General features: G+C 48.0%; 1 protein-coding gene across 2 annotated transcripts in view; it reads right to left on the bottom strand.

Annotated features, from left to right (window-relative positions):
- Positions 1-8,206: 8,206 nt before the first annotated feature.
- dip2bb (disco-interacting protein 2 homolog Bb) overlaps positions 8,207-12,672 on the bottom strand; it is a 142,985-nt gene continuing 138,519 nt past the window's right edge. For both annotated transcript variants that reach the window (XM_059956198.1, XM_059956199.1), the window contains exon 38: positions 8,207-11,353. In XM_059956198.1, the coding sequence (XP_059812181.1) occupies positions 11,101-11,353 (253 nt within the window). In that variant the 3' untranslated portion in view covers positions 8,207-11,100. The remainder of the gene's footprint in view (positions 11,354-12,672) is intronic.

Genomic DNA, 12,672 nt, shown 5'->3' with positions numbered 1-12,672 from the left:
TGAGGTTTGAACCCCACCTACAGCTCAGTATGTCTTTGAGTCTGCAAGCTCTGTCTCTGATCACACATTTCTTACAGATGCTACAGGAAGGATGTGGAAACCATAGAAAGGGTGCAGAGGAGACTTACAAGGATGGTGCCTGGATTGGGGAGCATGCCTTATGAAAATAGGTTTAGTGAACTTGGCCTTTTCTCCTTGGAGCGACAGAAGATGAGAGGTGACCTGATAGAGGTGTATAAGATGAGAAACATTGATCGTGTGGATAGTCAGAGGCTTTTTCCCCAGGCTGAAATGGTTGCCACAAGATGACACAGGTTTAAGGTGCTGGGGAGTAAGTACAGAAGAGATGTCAGGGGTAAGTTTTTACTCAGAGAGTGGTGAGTGCGTGGAATGGGCTGCCGGCAACGGTGGTGGAGGCAGATACCATAGGGTCTTTTAAGATGCTTTTAGATAGGTACATGGAGCTTAGAAAAAGAGAGGGCTATGGGTAACCCTAGTAATTTCTAAGTTAGGAACATGTTCAGCACAACTTTGTGGGCCGAAGGGCATGTATTGTGCCATAGGTTTTCTGTGTAGTATCTGCACCAGTGACAGAATCATCAAGGCAGAGAAGGGGATGGACTGGTGGCTCAGAAATGGGAACAGCATGGACATTGTAGGCCAAACAGCCTGTTTCTGTGAAAAACAAGGGGTATGTGGCTGAGGCAAGAGGTGTTGGCCACAGCTAAACCGAGTGTGTACACGCACATCTGAAATCCTAACCTGATTCTGGCCCATTCACAATTCCACATCCACCACATTACCTCTCCACTGTCTACAGGTCAGGAGTGTGATGGAACACTCCCCACTTGCCCGGGTGGAGTTAGTCCATGTACTCCACATCCACCACGTTACCTCTCCATTGTCTACAGGTCAGGAGTGTGATGGAACACTCCCCACTTGCCTGGGTGGAGTTAGTCCATACACTCCACATCCACCACATTACCTCTCCACTGTCTACAGGTCAGGAGTGTGATGGAACACTCCCCACTTGCCTGGTGGAGTTAGTCCATGTACTCCACATCCACCACATTACCTCTCCACCGTCTACAGGTCAGGAGTGTGATGGAAAACTCCCCACTTGCCCGGGTGGAGTTAGTCCATGTACTCCACATCCACCACATTACCTCTCCACTGTCTACAGGTCAGGAGTGTGATGGAACACTCCCCACTTGCCCGGGTGGAGTTAGTCCATGTACTCCACATCCACTACATTACCTCTCCACCGTCTACAGGTCAGGATTGTGATGGAACACTCCCCACTTGCCCGGGTGGAGTTAGTCCATGTACTCCACATCCACCACATTACCTCTCCATTGTCTACAGGTCAGGAGTGTGATGGATCACTCCCCATTGCCTGGGGGGGGGGGGAATGTTAGTCCATGTACTCCACATCCACCACATTACCTCTCCACTGTCTACAGGTCAGGAGTGTGATGGAACACTCCCCACTTGCCCGGGTGGAGTTAGTCCATGTACTCCACATCCACCACATTACCTCTCCACTGTCTACAGGTCAGGAGTGTGATGGAACACTCCCCACTTGCCCGGGTGGAGTTAGTCCATGTACTCCACATCCACCACAGTACCTCTCCACCATCTACAGGTCAGGAGTGTGATGGAACACTGTCCACTTGCCTGGCCATAGTGTGTACTGAATTAGTGTGGGTGGGTGCGGATTGCAAAGGTCAGGCTTCAGAGCAGATTCTCAGGTGTCAAGAAAGGTGCCATGGTCTCAGAGGGGATCTTGTGGGAAGTGCAAGTGGCTCAAGAGGGAGAAGAGGAAAGGGGCTCAGACTAGTGCTAAGCTTGCAAGAATAGGATCCAAGGATGTAAATTAAGGGTCATGGATCAGCGTCCAAGGTTAGGGATGGGGGGGTGGGGGTGGGGGTTATTGGGCTTGTCAGATGGGAGCTAGGCTGAAGGCATCAGAGCCTTCAGGTTAAAGGTCTTTGGGTAAATGTTAGAGATCAAGGATGCCAGATGTTCAGTGTCAGGAAGGGTAAGAGGATGGGAGGACCAGAGGGCATGGGAGGAGCTGGAAGGCAGGGCAGACGTCAGGGAAGGAGGGGTTTGGATCAAAGGTCAGGAAAGGGGCGAATCAGAGGTTAGGGAGAGAGGGTTGAGGGATTGGGGCACTTAATCTTGGGCCAAAAGGTAGAAGGGAGCATATAAAATGGTGGGGAGTGGGTTGAGGGTCAGAAATCAGAAGGGAGACCTTTTACAGGTGGGAAGGGGGGACAGAATCTTCAGTCTATCTTTCACCCACCTTGGAAACTTCACCAACAACTCCTGCTCTCCATCAAAGCTCCTCACTCACCACAAATCCCTTATATTTTCCTCCCCCTCAAACCCTGATCCTACTCTCAACCCTCACCGCCCTTTACCTACCGCACGGTGCTGCGGTAGGTAGATCAGGCGGGGGCGGGAAGTCCGAGCCAAGGTGGACCAGACCAGACAAAGGGCACAGAACGGTGGTAAAAAGATTCAAAGACTAGAACTCCAACCGTCGTCAACGTCCGCGCTAGTACCCCCTACCCCTCGCGCGCCACCGTCCTCCCCACGTGACCCCCGATCCGCAGACCGTCATTGGCAGCCAGGGAGCCGAGACGACGTTGCCTCATTGGCAGAAGGTCCATCCTTGGAGCAGCTTTTCATTCGCTGACGTCGGATGTGGGACTTGGGGCTGCCGCCAGATCACCGAGAGGGAGCCGGCTGACTATTGGCCAATAACGGGGAGTCGCGATTGGAGTCGTTTTTTGCTGCGATGGGAGGCAAATCGTGCTTTTCTATCGACTGTTAGCTCTATTGACCGGGAGCAGAGAGATGTATAAGGGAAGCGCCCCTCCAATAGCCATCGAAGATGAAACTAGGGTAGTTGGTGTTTGTTAGTAAGTGATGTAGCTATCGAAGTAACGGACGGGAGATGGTACTGCGTGAGAGGAATTGTATGGAGGAAGGGGAACGGCAAATTGAGGAGTGGAGTGGTTTATAATCCAGTGATGAAGGTAGTAGACATGACTTAAAAGAAAGAAGATTTAAAGGTATTTCTGAGTTTTGAATGTGGACCAGTTTCTCATATACAGCTGAGTAGATTAAGAATTTGAAAAAAAACTTGAGAGTGCAAAACCTTTAAGAGGGGGTGGGGTGTTTTTAAAGACAGCACGTAACGTGAGAAAGGTTAAAAACTGTGGGACGAAGGAAAGTAACACGAAAGAATTCAAAGTTCAAAGTAAATTTATTGTTGAAGTACTTGTATGTCACCACAGAGGACCATGAGATTCATTTTCTTGTGGGCGACCTCAATAAATCTATACAATAATAACCATAACAAAATTAGTGAAATGCCACCCAACTGTACAGAGTAGAGAAGACAACAAACTGCGCACATAAAAATAAATAAATAATAAACATCAGATGAAAGTGTCCTTGAAAGTGAGTCCTTTGTTTGTGGGAACATTTCAATGATGGGGCAAGTGAAGTTATCCCCTTTGGTTCAGAAGCCTGATGGATGAGGGGTAATAACTGTTCTTGAACCTGTGGTATGAGTCCTGATGCTCCTGAACCTCCTTCCTCATGACAGCAACGAGAACAGAACATATCCCTGATGATGGGTGCCACTTTCCAGTGACAATGCTCAGTATAGATGTGCTCAATGGTGGGGGGGGGGGGCTTTACCCATGATGGACTGTGTTATATCCATTACTTTTGTAGGATTTTCCATTCAAGCGCCTTGGTGTTCCCATACCAGGCTTTGATGCAACCACTCAATATACTCTCCATTACACATGTACAGAAGTTTGTCAAAGTTTTAGATGTCATGCTGGATCTTTGCAATCTCAAAAAGAAGTAAAGATGCTGCTGTGCTTTCTTTGCATGGCATTAGAGCTGTAGTTAGCCACACAGTCATAAATGTAAAGCAAGACCTATTGCTTCGCTTGGCAAATTTTAACTGTCAAAGTGAGCATAGAAGACATTGGGCTCATCTGAAGCAAAACTCTGCTGTCTCCTCTGTCGCTTGATTTAACTTTATGAGAGGTGATGGATGAACCTCATGGTTCGTCCAAGGTTTCTGATTGAGGAAGAGTCTGAATGATTTTGTGGGGAAACACTCGTCTACAGCTGTTTTAATGAAGTTCATTACCACTATGGTGTATTCATTCACATCCACACTCGAGTCCTTAAACATGGCCCAGTCAACTGAGCGGTCAGTCGAAGCAATCCCTTAGCTGCTCCTCTGCCTCCTGTGACCATCTCTTTGTTGTCCTACTCTCTGGAGCTTAGTTCTTTTGCCTCTGCCTGTATGCAAGGACAGTCAAGTGATCCGATTTACCAAAATGCAGTCTTGGGCAAGGAACTGAAGCCATTCCTTATCTTAGTTTAACAGTGGTTTAGTATGTTGGAACCTCTGGTGCTACAGGTTGTATTCTAATTGTAATTGAGCAGGGTTTCCTTCAAACAAGCCTGACTGAAATCCCTGACTATGATATGAAATGCATCAGGATGGACTGTTTCTTGTTTGAAGTCAGCATCATGCAGTATCGCAAGCACTTGATTATTGTCGGCTGCTGGTGGATTGTAAACTGTGGTCAGGATCACAGATGAGAACTCCCTCTGTAAATAGAACGTAATGAATTTGACTGTTAGTTGTTCGAAGGTGGGGGAACATGAGTTCAACTAAACCATCACATTGGGGCATCACTGATAGTTTACCATGAAGCACACTCCTCCAACTTTTGCCTTTTCCAAATCAGTTGTTTGGTCCATTCTGTAAATCAAGAAGCATTTGGGTCTGATCGCTGCATCTGCACTGGTGTGAGAAAGCTGTGTTTTGCTCAAAGTCATATCTCAGTCAAACATAAAATTCAACAGTCTCTCAGTTGTGTTCTCCAGTGACTACACATTTGTCATCAAGATGCTGGGTAGAGGGGTCCTCATCCCTCTGTATTTCTCTCCTCTAGCTAGGAGTCTCCCCACCCCCCCCCCTCGTTTTCCGGCCATGGTGATGAATTCTCACGCGCTTAAAAGTGCCATACCTACTTGGTCCGCCAAGTCTTTCAGGCAATCATGAAATTTGTAGATTATTAAGTTGATTTGAAAATACATTGCTTAGAGGGAAATTACATGCTGCAGATTGAAGTGAGAGTAATTTGGAAGGTATATTTAAAAGAATATTTTGATATATTGTCTGCAGCCCACTGAAAGTTGCTGATGATCACCAGTGCATTCTTAACTTATATTAAGAATCATATTGAATGATAGTGGCTTTGGTAAGTAATAAAAGTTCAAAGTAAATTTATTATCTAAGTACATAAACATTGCCATATACAACTTGAGATTCATTTCCTTGCAGGTATTCACAGGAAATCCAGTAACCAATCAAAGAAAGACCACACCAACAGGGCAGACAACCAGTGTGCAAAAAGCAACAAACTGTGCCAATACAAAAAGAAAGGAAAAAGAAGAAATAAATAAGCAATAAATAAAGAGAACATGAGGTGAAGAGTCTTTGAAAGTGAGATCAGAGGTTGTGGGAACGTTTCAGTGATAGGGCAATCCCCTCTGGTTCCAGATCCTGATGGTTGGGTGGGGTAATAACTGCTCCTGAACCTGGTAGTGTGACTCCTGAGGCTCCTGTACCTTCTTCCTGATGGCGGCTGTGAGAAGAGAGCATGATGTGCTCAGCGGTGGGGAGGGCTTCACCTGTGATGGACTGGGCTGTATCCACTACTTTTTGCAGGATTTTCCATTCAAGGGCATTGACGTTCCCATACCAGGCCATGATGCAGCCAGTTAGTATTCTCTCCACTACACACCTATAGAAGTTTGTCAAAGTTTTAGATTCATGCCAGATCTTCACAAACCCCTATGGAAATGGAGACGCTGTCATGCTTTCATTGTAATTGCACTTAAGTGGTGGGCCCAGGACAGATCCTCTGAAATGATAACACCAATTTATTTAAAGTTACTGATCACCTTCACCTCTGATTCTCCCAGTGAGGACTGGTTCATGGACTTTCAGTTTTCTCCTCCTGAAGTCAATAATCAGCTGCTTGGTCTTGCTGACATTGAGTGAGAGGTTGTTGTTATGGCACCACTCATCCAGATTTTCAATCTCCTTCCTATCTGCTGATTTGTCACCACCTTTTATTCTGGCTGTGACAGTGGTGTCATCAGCAAACTTGAATATGGCATTGGTGCTGAACTTAGCCACACAGTCATAAGTATGAAGTGAGTAGAGCAGGGGGCTAAGCACACAGCTCTGTGGTGTACCTGTGCTGATGGAGATTGTGTGGGAGATGTTGCTGCCAATCCGAACTGACTGGCGTCTGCAAGTGAAGAAATCCTGGATCCAATTGCTCAAGAAGGCATTGAGGTCAAGGTCTTGAAGCTTACTGATCAGATTTGAGGGGATGACGGTACTGAATGTTGAGCTGTAGTCGATAGAGAGCATCCTAATGTATGCATCTTTTCTGTCCAGATGTTCCAGGGTTGAGTGAAGAGCCAATGAGATGGCAACCGCTGTGGACCTATTGCCCTGGTAGGCAAATTGGAGCAGATCCAAGTTGCTTCTCTGGCAGGAGTTGATATGTTTCATCACCAACCTCTGAAAACACTTCATCACTGTGGATGACTGGATGATAGTCATTGAGGCAGGTCACCAGGTTCCTCTTGGGCACCGGTACAATTGGGGCCTGCTTGAAGCAGGTGGGTACCTCCGTCTGCAGAAGTGAGAGGTTAAAGATCTCAGTGAACACTCCAGCCAGTTGATCAGAACAGGTCTTTAGTACTTGGCCAGGTAACCGACTGGGCTGGATGCTTTCAGTGGGTCACCCTCCTGTAGGTTACTCGTACATCACCCTCAGAGACTGAAATCACAGAATCATCAGGGGATGTGGGAGTTTGTGATGTTCCTCCATGCTTTGATAGTCAAAGCGAGCATAAAAGGCATCAAGCTCATCTGGAAGCGAAGCCCTGCTGTCTCCTAAGTCACTTGATTTCAATTGAAATCACTTTGTATTCTCTGGAGTGCCCCTATAGAATCTCCATAGACCAAGTTAAATATAATTTAGTCAAGGGAAAAGTTGTAGATGCTAAACATTTAAAAGGATTTCATGGTGAAGAGCAGATAGCTTTGATTAAATTTGATGGAAAAGAAGTTGCCGGTTAGGGTTAATTTAGGATAGATGATTTTTATGGTTCAAGTGTACCCTTTGAGATGTTTTTAGTGCCAGAAGTTTGACCACGTAGCAGCTGTGAAGGGGTAAGAAGCAGTGTTGTAGATGTACTGGAGAACATACAGTAATTATAGCAATTGTGGAGAAGGGATTAGGCCAAAACATAGCAATTGTGGAGAGGAACATGGCTCTGCTTATGTAGGGTGTCCTGTATATAAGAAAACTGTGGAAGTACAGTGTGTTTGGGTGGAAATGTGAATTTCATGTGCAGAGGCTCTTCAGAAAGTACAGAAGACAGTGTCAATGAGACCTATCAACATCCAGAATACAGATACAGTAGATTAAAGTCTGTGTGTAAAGTGTACTCTATAAGTTATTAATGGTGTTTTACAAGGGGGAGTAAATATTCAGACTTCAAAGAAGGGGTGTTCATGTTTTTTTCAAGTTTCCTCTTTTTTTTAAACAATAGAATGCCAGATGTTTGTTGGCTAATGGTCAGGGGATTTTAGTGTTCATAGTGAGGTTGTAGTGAATCAAATGTGAAAGGACGGTGGAAGATGACATTTTGGAAGTATTTGTTGTGTTTGAATAGGTGGTGGTAATGCACCTTAAGCTGGTCTGCCAACTGCCAGTAAATATTACCAGAAGAATAGCCCTTGACCTCCCATTGGTTGGTTAGGGTGGGATCCTGAACACTCATTGGCAGAGCTGGACAGAGAGCAAGTCTTTCATTGATTAAGATGAGGAGCCCTAATACCTATTGGTGGTACAGGGCGGAAGGGAGAGCTGTACAGGGAAGAGGGGTGTGGGAATTAAGGGGTGTGGGAATTAAGGGGGGCTGGAAACGAGGAAGTTAATACCATGCTATGGGAGGATTGCACTCATCACCAGTGCTCACTCCCCTCCCCACCTCCCCTCCCAACCCCTACACCCCACACTCATCGGTTCCTCACCCAAGCCCTCCCTCCTGACACAGAACAGGCAGCGGGAAAAATAAACACCTTTCTCTTTAATCTCCAGCCATCTTGATATAAAACAGACAGTAAAATGTACAGAGGTAGGTTGCGTGGGAGTAGGGTCACCCCCACACCTTCCAGCAAAAGCCCTCACTGGTTCTGTGGTCAGCCACTGGGAACTACCTCCCTGTTCTCCCTTTCCCCTATCCTCCCCAACCTCCTCTGGTTCCCTGTCACTTCACCTCCCCCCTCCCTCCTGTTAGTGAGGGGCTGTTGGGTAGTTGCTGGATTTACATTCCTCCCTGCTGAAACTCAGGGAACCTATATCCCACAATCCAGGGCAGAGAGGAATTCCTAGGGGGGACCAAACCTAAAGATGGAGTTCAACCCAGAAAAGTGTCAAGTGATTAATTTTGGAATGTCAAATACAGGGTTAATGACAGGATTCCTAGTAGTGGAGGAACAGAGGAACCTTGGAGTCCACATCAATAGATCCAGCACAAGTTGATAGGGTTGTTAAAGTGTATGGTGCATTGAGAACTGACTTCCAAGAGCTGCGAAGTAATGTTGCAGCTCTGTAAAACTCTTGATTGGACCACACTTGGAAAATTGTGTTCAGTACTGGTCACCGACGTGGTAGCTTCAGAGAAAATGCACATGACTCTCTGGATTAGAGAGCATGTCTTATGAGGATAGGTTGAGTGAGCTAGGCCTTTTCCCTTTGGAGTGAAGGAGGGTGAGAGGTGACTTGATGGATAAAATGGAGTGGGCAGCCAGCACCTTTATCCCAGGGTGGCAATGGCTAAAACAAGAGAGCACCATTTTAAGGTGTTTGGAGGAAAATTCAGGGGGAATTCAGAGGTTAACTGTGAGTGGTGGGTGTCTGGAACACACTCTAGAGGTAGTAGTAGAGGCAGATACATTAAGGACATTGAAGAGACCATTGGATGAAAGTAATATGTAGGAGGGAAGAGTTAGACAGACTTGGGTTGTTTTCTCTGGAGCGGAGGAGGCTTTGGGGAGACCGGATCGAGGTTTATAAGATTATGAGAGGCATAGATAGAGCAGGCTGTCTTTTACTATCTAATCCATGGAACTTATTGAGGGGTGTGGGATTGTTGACACTTGAACATATACATGGATGGGACAGACGTGGAACCTGTCCAATAAATGTTTGATGGACTGTCTTCGGGGCCATTAGGGATATTCCACATAGCGGTGGACAGAATGGTGAAGAAGATGTTTGCATGCTGGCCTTCAGTCAGGGCACTGAGTACAGGGGTTGGGATGTCATGTTCCAGCTACACAAGATGTTGTTGTGACCTCACCTGGAGTACTACGTACAGTTCTGGTCTCGCAGTGATAGAGTGGATGGGATTGAGCAGGAGAGGGTGCAGAAGAAATTCACGAAGGGTATTACCTGGATTGGAGCTATAAGGGAGAGGCTGGAATGGTTTTCCTTGGCTTGCAGGAGGCTGGGGTTTATAAAACCATGAGAGGCTCGGTTAACATGGGTGGTCACAAGGTTGGTGAGTCTAAAACTAGAGAGCATAGTTTTGAAAGGTGACATTTAAAGGAGATCCGAGAGAAAGGTTTTCCACACAGAGGCTGGAGGAGATGGTGGCGGTGGGTTCTAATGTTAGGGCAGGTACTTGGATGGGACAGGTGTAGAGGGATACAGTGATAATGGGATTAGGGAAGATAGATATCAGGGTCAGCGTGGACCAAATGGGGTAAGGGACCTAGTTGACTATGGTGAAGACCTGTGGTTGGTCATGGGAAAAGGGTGGAGGATATTTACTGGGAAAAAGGCAGATGCTGGAATCCAAAGCTTCACACACAGACAGATGTGCCCAGCATGAAGCACACCCACAGATTTCTCTGTGCCCACACATGCTCGTACACACACTCCCTGTAGGACTGCGTTCCACTGGATCCTTGGGGAAGGAGGGCTGCAGCACTTGCTGACACCACCCGGACTGCACAGAAGGGACGCAGGCAGGGTGGATCACACACGGGACAAGTTGATGAACATTCAACTATGAATAAATTACATATAATCATTGTGTATATTTACACAAGGTGGGGGGCAATGGAGTGCAGGAGGGATACAGAGGTCGACCACACAAACCTCCATCCGCTCTGAAGCACATGCACCAGGGTCACAGCTCATGTTTAGTTGTCAGAAGGGGGAGCAAAGAGGGAAGGTGGGAAGGAGGACATGGATAATGAAGGGAGGGAATGAGCAGGAGGGAGGGAGGAGGTAAGAGAGGGAGAGGAGAGGTTAGCTGGAGGGGATTAGGGGAGAGAAGGGGGAAGGGAGAGGGGAAGGGGAGAGGAGGAGAGAAGGGGGAGGGGAGAGAAGGGGGAGGGTGGGAAGGGAGGGGGAGGAAGAAGGGGGAGAGATAGGGAGGGGAAATGACAGGAGGGGAGGGAGAAGGAGTAGTGTGGGGAGGGGGGGAAGAAGGGGAAAGGGGATGAGGGGGAGGGAGAGGGTAGGAGGGGAAAGGGGAAGAGGGATGGGGGGGGTGATCCCAACTGATACAGGGAGAATGAGAACTGTCCTGGGCTATGGTGATGGTGGGGGGAACAAGAGGGTGCAGGAAATGGGTTGGAGATCCCTTGGGGCTGGGTTTTGTTTCAAAACTCTGAAGTCCATCACTGATTGACATACCTGCCCCAAACACACAACACCCACTGGGACTCTTTTCCCTACCCTCCCAACAACAGGCACCCTTTTAACCAGCCAACAGATGGGGCACCCATCACCACCCAACAATGGTACCGTTCTCCTCATCCACCGTCACATGACGGACATCCCTCTCCCCATCCACCAATGGACACCCTCATCTTCCCCCATTCACCGCAAACGAGCAGCACCCTCCCTGCCCCCTGTGCCCTGACCACCCCCTTCCCTCCCACCAGGACTACATGTTGTAGGCGACGTAGATGGGGTCGAGTTGGTCAGCCAGGAAACTGTCCCTCAGGTGCATGCGCTGTTTCTCGCCACGCGAGTTGATGGGCACGACCCCGGGGTCGACAACCACCACCACTCCCACGATCAGCGAGTGCTGTTCCAGGACCACTCCCGTCACCAGCGACACCAGGTCCAGAGCCTCCTGCTCCGAGCTCGTCAGCTCTGCTACCACCACCAACAGGTTGGTCCAGGTGAAGACCGCACTGGGGGGAGGGGGGAGATAGAGAGAGAGAGGGTGGGGGAGAGGGAGAGAGAGGGGGGAGAGAGAGGGGTGGGGGCAAGAGGTGAGGGGAGAGAGAGGGTAGAGAGGGGGTGAGAGTGGAGGGGGGAGGGCAGAGGTTGGTGGACAGACGGAAAGAGACACAAAGAGGGGAAGGGAGAAGAGGAGAGAGTTAACAAGGTTCACCCGATATCCCTCCAAGCCCCTCCCCACCGCGTACCTCACTCAGGTTCCTTTTAATTTTTTTCCCCTCTCACCCTAAACCTACGGCCCCTAGTTTTATACTCTCCTACCCTGGGGAGAAGATTGTATCCATCTATCCTATCTACACCTCTCATAATTTTAAACACTTCTATGAATTGCCCTCATAATCCTGCATTCCAAGGAGTAAAAACCTCCCCTGGCCAATCTTTCAGAGTGTTGGTGCTGTAACTCAGACCTTCTAGTCCCGGCCATGTCCTTGTGCCTCTCCTCTCACCCTTTCCGGTTTAACCACGTCTTTCCTACAACAGGGTGACCGGAACTGTACACAGTGCTCCCAGTGCGGTCCCACCATCGACTTGTACAACTGCAACATGATGTGCCAATCCCTGTACTCAGTGTCCTGACTGATGAAGGCCAGCGTGCCAGACACCTTCACCCCCCTGTGACACCACTTGTACCCCTCCCGAGGGTCCCACCGTTCATCGCACAAGTCCTGTGCTGGAAGGTCACGTTCCAAAATGCATTTACTTTATTACTGTCAGATGTACTGAGATACAGTGAAAAGCTTGTCTTGCAAAACGGTTCATACAGATCAGATCATTACACAGTGCATCAAGGTAGAATTAGAGGGTTCCTTAAGCTTGTCACAGCCTGGAGAGGTAGTGAGGAAAAGCTCTCACTACCCGATGCTCCCGATGGTGTGCATCTCAAATAGCCTCTGACAGCCAAATTCAGCTTCTGGCTTTCACTAACCCCGATGCAACCATTTCTACTGACAGAAGAAGCAAAAGTGGGTTACTGCTGCCTTAAAATTGACCGCTAGTGTCAAACTGTATCAGTCTCTGCCAGTCCTTTGGATTCATCAGTTACATGGAGAGAGGGGAGCCCGCTACATGGGCAACAGCTGGCCCTCCATACAGTACTGCCCAGGGGTTGGTCAACCCCGACCAACAGGGGGCCTCAGAGGTAGGACAAGGTAAAACAACAGAATGTAGAATAACAACATACACAAAATGCTGGTAGAACACAGCAGGCTAGCTCGTGAATGCAGAATAAAGTGTCACAGCTGCAGAGAGAGTGCAGGGCAGGCAGACAGAC

Source organism: Hypanus sabinus, chromosome X1 (genome assembly GCF_030144855.1).
Source record: "Hypanus sabinus isolate sHypSab1 chromosome X1, sHypSab1.hap1, whole genome shotgun sequence".
NCBI classification, from domain to species: Eukaryota; Metazoa; Chordata; class Chondrichthyes; order Myliobatiformes; family Dasyatidae; genus Hypanus; species Hypanus sabinus.
The sequence above is the reverse complement of the archived record's forward strand: the minus strand, read 5'-3'. Positions and strand labels throughout refer to the sequence as shown.